At 44.3% G+C, this 13,834-nt stretch overlaps 1 protein-coding gene across 2 annotated transcripts in view; it reads right to left on the reverse strand.

Moving 5' to 3' along the window:
- EGLN3 (egl-9 family hypoxia inducible factor 3) overlaps window positions 1-8,246 on the reverse strand; it is a 35,300-nt gene extending 27,054 nt beyond the window's left edge. Inside the window, exon 1 of one of the 2 annotated variants that reach the window (XM_077819021.1) lies at window positions 7,533-8,246. In XM_077819021.1, the coding sequence (XP_077675147.1) occupies window positions 7,533-7,889 (357 nt within the window). In that variant the 5' untranslated portion in view covers window positions 7,890-8,246. The remainder of the gene's footprint in view (window positions 1-7,532) is intronic. The other variant, XM_077819020.1, reaches the window with a different exon arrangement.
- Window positions 8,247-13,834: the final 5,588 nt, after the last annotated feature.

The raw sequence follows: 13,834 nt of genomic DNA on the forward strand, positions 1-13,834 counted from the left end.
CCTGCTGACGAAGAGTCTGACTCAACGCCACCTGAACACAACAGTGGAAAGACTCCTGACTTGGATCAGGCTGCAGGTACATTACATTTAGCATCTGATAGTGGTGATACGTATGCCAAATTTTCACTCTGGGGCTTTTAGACACTGAGGGTATATCTACACAGCAGATGCTAGTGTCAGCTGTGTATCGGGTGACCAGACAGCAAGTGTGACAAAATAGGGGCGGGGGTAGGGAGGTAATAGGAGCCTATATAAGAAAAAGACCCCAAAAATCAGGACTGTCCCTATAAAATCGGGACATCTGGTCACCCTAGCTGTGTAGTCACGGCTCCAGCATTGGGAGAGAGCTCTCCCAGCACTGTAAAACACACCCCACCTCCGCAAGAGGAATAGCTATCAGCGCTGGAAGCATGGCTCCTAGTGCTCTAGCACTGTCTACACCCCCATTTTACAGCACTGAAACTTGCATTGCTCGGGGGGGGGGGGGGGGGGGGGAGGGTAGACAAGTCCAAAGATCCACTATTTAGATCCCTAAATGCAGATTTAAAGGACATTCAAAGGACTAGAAGTTGTAAAGTTACTCAAATGCATAACTGTCTGTAGGATCAGACCCTCTCTCTGTAACATCAAAGTCCTGCTAGGTGGAGCAGGAATTTGAGGGCTCGGCTACACTTACATTTTATAGCGCTCTAACTTGCTGGCTCAGGGGTGTGAAAAATCACCCCTCTCCCCGCCCCAAGCACAGCAAGTCAGAGCACTTTAAAGAGGCAGTGTAAACAAGCTCCCAGCGCTTGGAGCTAATCCCCTCCTGGAGGTGGATTGCCAGGAGGGCTGGGGGAGCTCTCTCCCAGCGCTCACGCACGACCACACTCGCACTTCAAAGCGCTGCTGCGGGAGCGCTCCCACGACGGCGCTTTGAAGTTTCCAGTGTAACCATGCCCTGAGATTCTGTTTGCGTTCTCATTTCAATAAAGAAGTGTTTTAAAAAAAAAAAGTCACTGAGCAGAATGAGTCAGAACAAAATTAAGAGTAGATATAAACTTTGGTATCTTGTTTTAATGCTTGATTGTCAAGAAAAATATCCCTATTCCTGTGTATAATTAACCTGGCTAACTAATCTTGCTTGACAAACACAGATATAGAAATCAGTCCTGACAGTGATCCAAGGCAACTGCTCTAGGATCTCTGCCAAAGCTGAATTCCTCAGTCTGATATCATAAAATGACTTGTCTGTTGTACTTACAGTTCCGATGGCTCTGGACTCTGCTGAGCACTGGACATTCTGGCACTCATCCACAAGAACAGATTTGAACCTGACCATTATGCCAAAACATGTGCATTTGATTAGAAGAAAAATTAGGCATAGTTCTTCTGGATGGCAGTATTCATCAGACTTTCCATTGTAAGCTAATTGCAAGGCATGCTGCTGTGCAAGTATCATAAAAATCCTTTGTAACATAACAAACTATTATATTTCTACATCCTGTGTTCCTCTGCAATTTGATCATCAACCTGTTACACTGCTCCTTAGGTTTGTACCCAGAACCAGAATCTAAGGGGTTTCACTTTGGATTTTAATGTTAAACAAGAAAAATCACTGGGAGGTTTGTTTTTTTAATATATTAAAAACACACACAAAAATTATATTTCCTCCCCCCAGAATTATAAGACTATTGATGAAAATCCTCAACCTGAGCTTCTGAAGATTCATGCATTCCTTAAATCCCTGTGATGAGCAAGGAGTGGGTGGGGGAGGGGAGTGGAGCAGGCATCTCAGCAAGGAATCATTACATTGGAGGCCATGATTCAGAAGCCACCTTAGGACTCTCGGGCCTCTGCCAGGCGGGGAGCTCTGAACGCGATCCTCCCAGATTTGGGGCCAGCACCTGCTAGTTGTGGCCACACCACCCAATCTTGGAGAGTAAATAAATACTTTCCCATCTATAGGGCAAAGGCAGCATGGGCTCACGTAGGGTGGTGCTGGAGAGGATGAAGGTGCCTACTTGGACTGACTGAAGTTTTTTTAGTCATTACCTTGAACGATGACATGGATGGAGAGACAAAAAATGCTAGTGATTGTCTCCTCTCTGCTATACACATTCCAGTGACTGTCACTCTTTATACAGAATATGACCCGATTCTTAGAAGAGCTCAGCCCTCATTAAGACACCTAAATGAACCACCCAGATTTTCAAAAGAGGTTTCCATGCACTTTCATTTATCCAGGGTCCTGTCTGGAAGTGGTTAGGTTCTGAGTTCTCTGTATAAAACAATGTCATTGCGTTTCTTAAATACAATTGAGTTCTTGTGATTATTACTGGTTGCAAAATTTCCTATGCTCAGTGGAACTCACTTGCCTCTGTGAGTTCAGGCCTCCAGAGACAGTCACAGCCTCCAACGTTCACACCAAGTAGTGGCGGAGTCTCTGATAAAATGAGCAAGTGGGCTATGAAAACTTCCACCATAATTGCATGAGTGCTAGGTGCCCGCAACCCCTGCTCTGTTGAGGTGTATGCAATCTTCTGACAGAGTGCCAGAAACTGACCGAGGAGGGGTCCTGGCCAGATCAGCCAAGTGATGGTCTGAGTCAGTGCCTTCCTTGGAGAGTCATTGTTGGTGGGACTCTTATGGGGCCACAGCTGTACTTTAAAGCTGCCATTTCCTGGCAAAACCAGTGGGCAAGGGTGGAATCACCACCATGCTCTTCACCAACAGATGAACCACCCCTCTCAAAGAGCATAGCTGCCTTTACAGCTCAGGGAATGCAGGTTGCATCTCTCTACACTAGCACTGGGTGGCGAATGGAGCTCGGGAGTACACATAAAGGAATGTTCGAACAGCACACCTGCTCATTGTGAAAGGATACGCCAAACAGATCTATTGCTTTACAGTTTTAAAATGCTCCCTGTACAAAACAGAAACAAAAAAAGCAACGGCAGTAATACATCTTTCCATCCATAGATCTCAATGGCCTTCGCAAAGTAAAGTAAATCTCTCTATCCCTATTTTAAAGATGAGGAAATGGAGGCACAAGTGACATCTAATGCTATGAAGACTGCACTGGCATAGCAATGTCATTCTTGCTATGCTGGTGTAACCTCAGAAAAAAGATACAGTCTAGTCTACACCAATGGAAGAGGTTTTTCCCGTCAGCGTAGGAGAACACACCTTCCTGAACTATGGTTGATACACTGACCAATACATTCTTCCATCAACAACCCCCAGTGTAGACGCAGTTATAAGTCAGTATAGCTATGTCGGTCAGGGTTGTGGATATTTCACACCCCTACCTCACAGAGGTCTGTCGACCTAACTTTTAGGCATAGACCAGGCTTAAGGTAAGTGAATTTAGAGCCTGTAAAATGTGCAAGGCTGACAGATTTATCCAGTGAACAAACAGCAAAGGGAGGAGCAATATACCTGGCTGAAATATTTTCCAGTGGAAAAAAGTTCTCTCTTGGAAATTGCCAATTCAATGGAATAGGAAGGGGTCACAGGAATGCGTTGAATCCATGAAAGCTTTTGATGGAAAGCAGGCAGGGATCAGCCTGGCCAGCCTACCTGCCTTCCCAGGCTCCCCAGCACTTGGTCGGTTGCCAGGGTGGTTGGGTTCCCAAGCTCCACCGCTCCCAGCTCCTCAGCAGCTCAGCTGGCAGGGTGCTTGGCCTCTGAGGGCTTCTCAGGAGCCTGATGAGCTCAGACTGGTAAATTTTCAGAAGTGTACATTTTGGTTCTTCCAAAAATGGGATTTTCTGAAAACATCCCTCCTGCAGAAAATTTTGCATCTCCAACTTCTCATTCCAATGGATTTTTTTTCAGAAATGAAAATTTGTCAATGGGACAAAAATTCCAGTTCCTGCACAGTACTACATAGCAATATAATTTCCCCCAGGGCTTGAACTGTGGGGTGCATGGCAGGATAGTGCACCAACACCTCTTCTCACCAGCAATCTTGTGCTCCAGATTCTCAGCTTTATTTAGTTCGTTAAAACTACAGCCATGTCTGGACTACAGTGGGATAGCTTTGGGGCCATCGCTATACTGGCATAACCCCAAAGCGTAGATGCAGACTACAACAATTGAATGGGTTTTTCCATTGCTGTAGGAACTCCACCTCCCTGAGCAACAGTAGCTAGATCAATGGAAGCATCTTCCATTGAAATTGCTGAGTCGACACCCAAGTGTCACAGCTATGTTGACCTAAGTTTCAGGTGTAGACCAGGCCCTACAGGTATGTCTACACTATGCAGACTACACCAGAACAGCTATATCGGCATAGCCCTCTAGTGTAGACACAGCCTACGCTGAGTGCTTGTACTCGCTGGCAACGTTAAAGCACTTCCGCAGCTCTCCCAGCGCTCTAAAAAAAACCACCTCCACGAGGGGCGTAGCTACCAGTGCTGGGGCACTGTCTACACTGGCGCTTTACAGCGCTAAAACTTGCTGCGCTCAGGGGGGTGTTTTTTCACCCCTGTAAAGGGCTGTAAAGTGTCAGTGCAGACAAGCCTTAAAAGAACGGGTTGTTCCAAGTGTAAACCAAGACTGGCATAGCTAATTTCATTCAGAGAGGTGGCGTTCCTGAACTGATGGAAATTATATCAGCATAGCTGGTGTGAAAAATCTGCACCCCGAGAGACATAACTATGCCAACCCAATCCCTGATTTAGACAATGCTAGGTCACCCACCTCTTGGGGAAATGGCCTACCTATGCTGATGGGAGGGCCTACACTGAAGCACTATAGCATCTGTGCCGTTGAAGCAGTTTAAGTGTACACATACCCATAGCCTAAGCAATTCCATCAATTCCTTTCCATCAATACTCAAGGTTCATGTTTAATTGAATATGCTATAACTTTACTAAATGTAAAGTTTGAGTAGATTTCTAAATAATTATCAGTCTTGTGACACTTGTATTCATTTCCACAATCAGAATACTTATCACATAGCTAAAGTTTTACATGGAAGGGGGGGAAAACACACACAAAAACAACACAAATTGTTCTGGATTGTTAAACACCTTCTAGAGTAACAGCCGTGTTAGTCTGTATTCGCAAAAAGAAAAGGAGTACTTGTGGCTCCTTACAGACTAACCATGAGCAAGCTCATGCTCAAATAAATTGGTTAGTCTCTAAGGTGCCACAAGTACTCCTTTTCTTTTTGTAAACACCTTCTATGACCCTCCCTTCCTCCCCTCGCCTTTCCACTCCCATGATCTACCCCACTCCCACAAAATGCCGGTTTTCCTAAAAGAGTAATTATAACAACGTGTCAAACTGAAAAATGCTGAGACTGTTGATTTAAAAAAAAAAAGAAAAAAAAAACAACAAAAAAAACCCCCCACACATACACTCATGCCGAGGCTACTGAAGGTTTTCGAGTATCCAAAAACTCAAAGCATCTTTTAATAAAGGATGCAATATAGTATATAGCCAAAACATATCTAGATTTAAAATAATTGCAATTGTTGTCCAAGTTCACCAATCTCACAAGACAAAGCCAGATGGGCCTGATTTTGGATGGGAGGCTTCAAAGAAACAGGCATGTAGTGCAGGAAGCTGTGATAGTTATTATGGCAATTCAAAAGGGGAAAAAATCTTTCCCTCTGAATCAACAACTTTGTACAGTGCAAGCAGGCACTGTCTTACTGAAGCTGCCATCTTTCAGTGGAGATGTAGAACAATGGCTACCTGTGATCCTCAAAAATTCCACAGCACTTTTTTTGAGAATAGGGATGTTAGCCTGCGTGTTCTTGTTAATTTCCTATTGAAATTCTCCCTGCATTTAAAATCAGATACCACATTCCTCCCTTTCAGTCCTGAATTGTTATGTAATTTTTCTATGCACAGTTTAAAGTCTGCCACCTTCTACCCAAAAATGTTCATGGTTGAAGAGATCTATGTATACAAATATTTTGTCATCTGTTTGTAAAGTGGTTGAGCTCTCTGTAGGATACTATATGAAAGTCAGTTATTACTCCTTATCCATAAAGAGTAATAACTTCTATGATTCACAAACATTGAGGGCTGGCGGAATACCACAGATTGGTTATAAAAAAAATTCCACTACTCAAGGTGAGTCCCAGAAGAACTTGCCCTAACCCTACAAGTTACATCTAGTGAGGGTCTGTGTGTGCAATTATGTAAAAATTATGGTGATCCCCCTTCGTGTTTGGCTCTAGCTTTAGCACAAACTCCCCTTTCTTCCCCCTAGTGGCCAAATAATGCAGTGCCTCACTTTCAGCATTAGTGAGGCGAGCAGCGTCCTAAATTGCAGGCAATAGGCAAGGAAGTTTTCAACAATTAATAACTTTGTCCATTGTAATTCCATACAGGATCACTCTACCATAGTGAAACAGACTGAAGAGAAACCAAGTTAGCCCACTCTAAATGAACTAATGTTCAAACTCTACTGGGAATGGGGACTTGAAATGGCAGTTTATGCCTTCCTTTTCACAGAACTATACCTCCTTGCTCTTAACACTAAAGCACTAGATCTCTCTTTTCAGGCTTCACACCTATAATGGCGATACTAATGGTTCAGTCAATCACAATATCCCCTCTTTAGTTATGAAACAGTTGACACCTGACCACTGAATTGAAACTAGTTGGAGTGAAACATTTCATCCATCAGATAGTATTAAACAGTCAAATAAAATCAAACATATTTGAACAGCCGACGTGCACAAGTAAATGTAGATCACCCTCCCCGCCTTCAGATAGGGAAAGCCATCTACCTCAAAACCCCTCTGAAAGTTAGAGACAAAAAGGGATGGGATAAAAAGAGCCCATATTAGAGTACTCTAGTCTGTTGTGATCAATTAGTCGGTGCTTAGGTGCACTTCTGCCATCCCTTCCAGGTGTGTTTAGCACTATAAGAAAGGCACTGGTGGACAGGGTTGTAAGCAAACAAAGCTTCTCCTTTGGGTCAAATACCAGAAAACATTTTATGCTGGGACCCAGGCTCTGGTCTTCCCTCACTAGACAATTAAATGATTGCTATGTAAATTTGTTTATTTACTCAGCTGTGGCCTCTACTGGTACACATGTGCATAAATTAGAGATTAAATGTATTACGTTTTATAATAACGAGCCGCCAAGCGCCTGCCTAGCAATGAACATTAATACTACAGTGACCAAGCAGACTCTCTTAGGAGAAGTAAAAGGAGAGTAATCTGACAAGATAGTCAATGTATGTCATGTACTTACAAACTTTCTTATTTAACATACATATTCATTCCTCCCCTTTACAATTGACAGGAACTGTTTATAAACAATTTCCTGTACTTTCAGATCTGGCAGCTAATGCACACACTGTGCTTCACAGGAAAAATCTACAGTGTGGCTTAAATTGGGGAGGAGGATGAAAAATCTAGGAGCAGTAATATCTACAGTTCAGGAGTTTAAAAGTGTAAGGTGCTATTGCAGGGGGTTTATAACTCAGTGGTAAAACTAGAACACGGAAATACATTTAGGAAAAACCACAAAGCCAGAGTCTGTTACAAATCCAGATAGTGACTGAACCACTCTCTTACCTTGGACCTTTCCTTGACATAGTACTTGCCCAGTCTACTTCCACAATACATCACCAGTCTGTCTATCAACGACAAGAGAAAGTTGATGGCCTCACAGCCTTCCTCAGTGCCTCCGATCCACTTTATCTGGTCTCCTCTCAAATGCCTTTTGGAGATACCATTGTTGTGGCCGGCTAGTTGACCATCCTGCAGCTCCCCGTTATAGTGCATCTGTTTCACTCGCTCCAACAGACAGTCCCCTACCACCTCGCCCAGGAAATTGTCCAAATAGCAGAAGCCGATATCATGCAAACAGGGCACAATATAGTCGAGGGCTATTTTCTCTAGATCTAATCTCATTATAGGTCCCAGAGGCATCTTGACTAGGTCGTTTCCCCCCCCAGAGTTAAGTCAAATATGCACCAAAGCGGTGCTTAGTAGAGCTGGAGATGAACAATCGCTCTAGTAACTTGAGTCAACCAGCAGGTACAACTTTTTAATTTACGAAGCAAACGAGTGCAAGGTTAAGTACGAAGACAGCGTGGGAAAGTTTAGCTGCAGCAATGTCTCTCCTCAGTGGAGATTTCCAGTTCCACCCAGCCTTTGGGTTACCAGACTAGATAATGAAATGCACGGTGAGTGCACTTACTACCCCGAACTGACTCCCCCACCTCCCGCCTACCAGCCGCACCTTTGCTGACAGATAAGTGCTTAACCAGAAGGCTGCTGATTCTGGAGTTCTTTTTTATCTGGTTGTATGTGATCCACGTGTGTGAACTCCCCCTTTTTTGGAGCTGATGAGTCCTGCAAAGTGCAAACTCCTTTCGATTTATTTACCAAAGCAGCAGATGGCCCCTTTCTGATTAATACGTCTGCTACGTGCAGAATGTGTTCTTACTCAGCAGCGATCAGCACGTGGGTGGAGCCCCGTCCCCCCTCCAACCCGATTCAGCACTTACCTAGCCAATCAGTGGGTCGAGTGGGCGTGGCCTCCGTCAGAACCCCCAACGAGTTACACCGAGTTCAGCCCTTCAAAGGCTTCACCGTTGGAATCGCATGAGGGGGGCGGGGGGATTTCCATGAGTCTAAAGGAGGTGTGTCTTGTGGTTTAGCAGGCTCCACCCACCCATCCCGGGGGCGTGGTCTCCGCCATTGAGGAATTCTCCCTCAACATGTACACAGCTACTACGGTCACATACTACAAGGCAATGTAAACAAATGGTGCTGAAAGATTAAGTGCTAATCGAACTGCTCGTGGCAATTATCTTAACTCAATAATACGGGCTGGGGCAAGAGTTTGCCAGGGTCTATAATCTTTTTCCGGGAGGGGGAGACGCCCCTCAACCCATACACCTTGACACACAAACTACCAGGAGGTGATTTAAAGTTAGTTTAAAAACAAACTTGCCCCAAGTCTTATTCATCTGGAGACAGAATCCCCCATTCCCGAATCAGTTTTTAAAAGTATCTCCTTCTTGTGACAAACGCTCTTATATGGTTCAATGAGACGTTTAAAAGTAAAGATCTCATTCATTTTTTGCTTTAAACTGTCCGTCATTTAAATTGTCCCCTGAAATAATAGCAATGCCAGTTTCAACATCAGAACAGCCTGGTACAATTTTGGGGGGTAGGAAAATTTAATGGAAGTTTTAAAAAAGTTTGTTTAAGAGCCTCGTCTGTACTTTCCCCAGTTATTTACTGAAAACGCTTTAATGGTCTATTTTGTGTTGTGGCATGAAGTGCATGGGATTCTGTCAGTTTCTGGAAGTAACACTGCATGTGATAAATTCAATCTGATACGTACAGCTTCAATTTTCACTTTTAAGAAACAACCCAGCAATCTTGCAGCTACTGTAACCACTGCATTGTAAGATTTTCACATTCCCCTCCAGTTATCAAATATGATACCATGTTACTTGTAAAGCATTTAATCTCTACTCGTTTATAAAATGTATTCTAATGAAAAGTAATTAGTTTATGAGACGGTACAAATAAAGACTCGTTTAACAAAGTCCACTAACACTCAGCGTGCCCAGGACTTGCTGAAAATCTGAATGTAAGATGTTGTGAGCATTTAACGCAGACTAGAAACAAATGGGGGTAGGGGTACCTTAAAACAAGTAATTGTCACTGCAGTTACTAACCTTATGTCTTCCTCTAATTTTGTAATTCCCAAGTTTCCCATCAGCGTACATGATGAGTTTATCCATTCTGGACAGAAGGTAGCCTATATTTTCACATCCTTGTTCATTGCCCTCCACCCACAATATCTTGTCCCCGCGAATAGCCTTAGTGCTGCCTGATTTCTGACTTGCCAGCTCTCCATCCTGGAATTTGTCACTCAGGTGCAGAGCTTTGACTTCTTGCAAGACTTTGTCTCCAGTTTTGTGTCCCAGGAAATTGTCTACTATGCACAAGCCGTAGGAGTTCATGCAGGGCACGAGGTACTGTACCACTAGTCTCTGGCCACCTCTGTGTTCTTTAGCAGGAGCCCTCTTGCGAGGGGTCAGATTCAGAGAGCGCGCTCTGGCGCTGGGCTCCCCCGCTTTCACTGGGCAAGCGCCTCCTCCTGTGCATCTCGACGGGTCAGCTCGCTGCGCCTCACTCCTGCCCTGGGCTTTCTCGCTGCTCTCGGGGTTATCCGCATGGATCAAACCCCTTTTCATGCTGGCTACCGATTCGCAACTGCTCTTGCCTATTGGCGGCTCGGCTCCCCAGCTCGTTGCCATTTGCACTGCGGTCCCCCGTCCCCATGCATTGCTCACATGCTGCTGCCAGCCCTTGAGCCGTGCGAGGGAATGGGAAGTGCCATGTTCCACCAACAGGATGCTACAGAGGACAAGCCGCCGGGCGGGAGCGTGCACACGTACCGGCGGGAGCGCGCAGGCTCACCCGCCTCCTCCTCCTCCTCCCTGCCGTACAGCCGCCTCCATCCCTGGGGGACAGCGGCTGGGAGCGTGCCAGTTCCAGCGAAGCGCACGAAGGCCGAACGTGCAGAACGCGGCAGCCCCCGCCTGCAAGGTGCGTTTCCTCCCAGCTGAAAGACACCAGTGATCGCCCAGGGGACAAGCTGGGTGCGGTTCATTTTTGGCCCTAAGCTCCCAAATTAGACCATCAAAAACATTGGGGGCGGAGAACAATCCAGAGACCTCAATGCAGCTGTAAGTGGGAGGGCTGCACAAACCGGGATCCAGTTACCGGAGCTTGCTGGGTCCCAGCAAAATGTTGGCCACAAAGCCCCAAAGTTGAGTATCTGAGAAAAGTCTAGCCTCTCCTGCACCAAAAAATGATAAGAGTCTGGCACAGGACTGCTGCAACCCCCCCAAATCCACACCTGGCTCCAGAGGGATCCTGCCAATTGTTGGCACCACTGCCCAAATAGATAACAACTGTAGCTGCCTCAGGCGCCACCGAGAATATCCTGCTCCCATGCATGCTGGAACATGGCAGGTGCAAAACCCCAGATTCAACACCTAGATCCAGTCAGATCCTGGTAATTTTTGCCTCCAAATCCCTAAATTCCTCTTTCACTTAAAAGAATCTGATGCGGGCTGGTCCAACAGGAGTGGAAGAGCCTGGATCATCCCAGTTTATAATCTACATAGAGAAAAAATGCAGCAGCTCTTATACATCAAAAATCCTAGACCTTGTTGCAAAATGGTGCAGCACCACAACAAAAATCTGTCTCCAGCATCTGGATTCTGCTAGGTCCAATTAGTTTTTATCTGAAACCCAAAGAATTCTATCAGCTGTACAGAAAAGTGACCTGCTAAAATTCCACTGCAAAAATCCAGACCCCAAAGCATGCTGCATTCTATCTTATTTATTTTACAGGTAGCATTTGCAACAACAAATGCCATAGTTTAAGTTGTACACACATTTCCATTACAGCTAAGCTATAGGACCAAATGGTCCCTGATAGTAGGACATGTGTGCAGGGAGGATGTACATTTTCACCTGCCATTCAGGCCGTGTGCAAGGAATAATTCTAGCACCCCAAGGGATGCAAATTGCCCCAAAGGGGAATGGAGAGAAACTGGGACCATGGCCCTATTACCCGTCTGCACCAGCCCACACAACAAGCCCATTGAGGAGCAAGTTGTACCAACCCAAGGAATAATGTAGCATGTGTTTATTGCCCTGCAGAATGGGGAGCACCCAATGAAATTTTGCTTCCTGAAGCACCTTGCCTCACCAAGCACCTGCTGGAGATGCTTCACACAACCCCCTACCATGGCAAAATGCCACAGTATAGCCAATAATTATGTTACAAATGTAACAAAGTAAAGGTGTGTGAAGCTAGGCTTATTTATAAATGTCATCTCAACATCTGGATGTACAAAAAGCCTTATTCATAATTGTTGTGTTTCCTATGTTTGACAGATGACACCTTGTAAATAGAAAACTTGTCTTTCAATGGTAGATGAACTGCCCCTGTGCCATCCTACACCTTCATTTTTGAAAGATTCTATTTAATTCTCAGTTAGAAGCCCTGAGGATATTATAAGCTTATTGCTTACATTTACATTTGCAGTAGTTTCTCTGTAATACATGCAGTAAAGTGTGTGTTGATAGCATGGTATTAATGGCTCTTGTTTGGGATGACTTGCATAACTCATTAGTACCGGTAAAGCCTTTATACTACATTATACATACCATCGTGTAGTTTTTAATGCCACATGTTTTACAGATGCACTATCTTAAAATAGGTTTCAGAGTAACAGCCATGTTAGTCTGTATTCGCAAAAAGAAAAGGAGTACTTGTGGCACCTTAGAGACTAACCAATTTATTTGAGCATAAGCTTTCGTGAGCTACAGCTCACTTCATCGGATGCATACTGTGGAAAGTGTAGAAGATCTTTTTATACACACAAAGCATGAAAAAATACCTCCCCCCACCCCACTCTCCTGCTGGTAATAGCTTATCTAAAGTGATCACTCTCCTTACAATGTGTATGATACTCAAGTTGGGCCATTTCCAGCACAAATCCAGGTTTTCTCACCCCCCCCCCCCCACACACACACACACCAGCAGGAGAGTGGGTTTGTGTGTGGGGTGGGGTGAGAAAACCTGGATTTGTGCTGGAAATGGCCCAACTTGATTATCATACACATTGTAAGGAGAGTGATCACTTTAGATAAGCTATTACCAGCAGGAGAGTAGGGTGGGGGGAGGTATTTTTTCATGCTTTGTGTGTATAAAAAGATCTTCTACACTTTCCACAGTATGCATCCGATGAAGTGAGCTGTAGCTCATGAAAGCTTATGCTCAAATAAATTGGTTAGCCTCTAAGGTGCCACAAGTACTCCTTTTCTTTTTATCTTAAAATAGGTTTCAGAGTGGTAGCCGTGTTAGTCTGTATCAGCAAAAAAAACTAGGAGTACTTGTGGCACATTAGAGACTAACAAATTTATTTGGGCATAAGCTTTCGTGGGCTAAAACCCACTTCATCTGATGCATGCAGTGGAAAATACAGTAGGAAGATATATACACAGAGAACATGAAAAAATGGGTGTTGCCATACCAACTGTAACGAGACCAATTAATTAAGGTGGGCTATTATCAGCAGGAGAAAAAAAACCTTTTGTAGTGATCATCAGGCTGGCCCATTTCAAACAGTTGACAAGAAGGTGTGAGTAACAGTAGGGGGAAAAATTAGCATGGGGAAATAGTTATTACTCTGCGTAATGACCCATCCACTCCCAGTCTTTATTCAAGCCTAAGTTAATGGTGTCTAGTTTGAAAATTAATTCCAATTCTGCAGTTTCTCACTGGAGTCTGTTTCTGAAGTTTTTTTGTTGGGGAATTGCGACTTTTAGGTCTGAAATTGAGTGTCCAGGGAGGTTGAAGTGTTCTCCGACTGGTTTTTGAATGTTATCATTCTTGATGTCTGATTTGTGTCCATTTATTCTTTTGCATAGAGATTGTCCAGTTTGGCCAATGTACATGGCAGAGGGGCATTGCTGGCACATGATGGCATATATAACATTGGTAGATGTGCAGGTGAATGAGCCTCTGATTGCATGGCTGATGTGATTAGGTCCTATGATGGTGTCCCTTGAACAGATATGTGGACAGAGTTGGCAATGGGCTTTGTTGCAAGGCTAGGTTCCTGGGTTACCATTTTTGTTCTGTGGTTGCTGGTGAGTATTTGCTTCAGGTTGTCGCCTAGAGAATACATTGAAATACTGACTTTTTTTTTTTTTTCTGGTCCTAACAGGATCAACTGTTTTCCCCTCCTATCTTGCAAGTTTTCAGATCTTGCTTAGTAACCTGTGACTCATAAATCACTTTTTGATTAAGAAAGGGGATTCTTTTTAAA

Source organism: Eretmochelys imbricata, chromosome 6 (assembly GCF_965152235.1).
Source record: "Eretmochelys imbricata isolate rEreImb1 chromosome 6, rEreImb1.hap1, whole genome shotgun sequence".
Lineage (NCBI taxonomy): Eukaryota > Metazoa > Chordata > Testudines > Cheloniidae > Eretmochelys > Eretmochelys imbricata.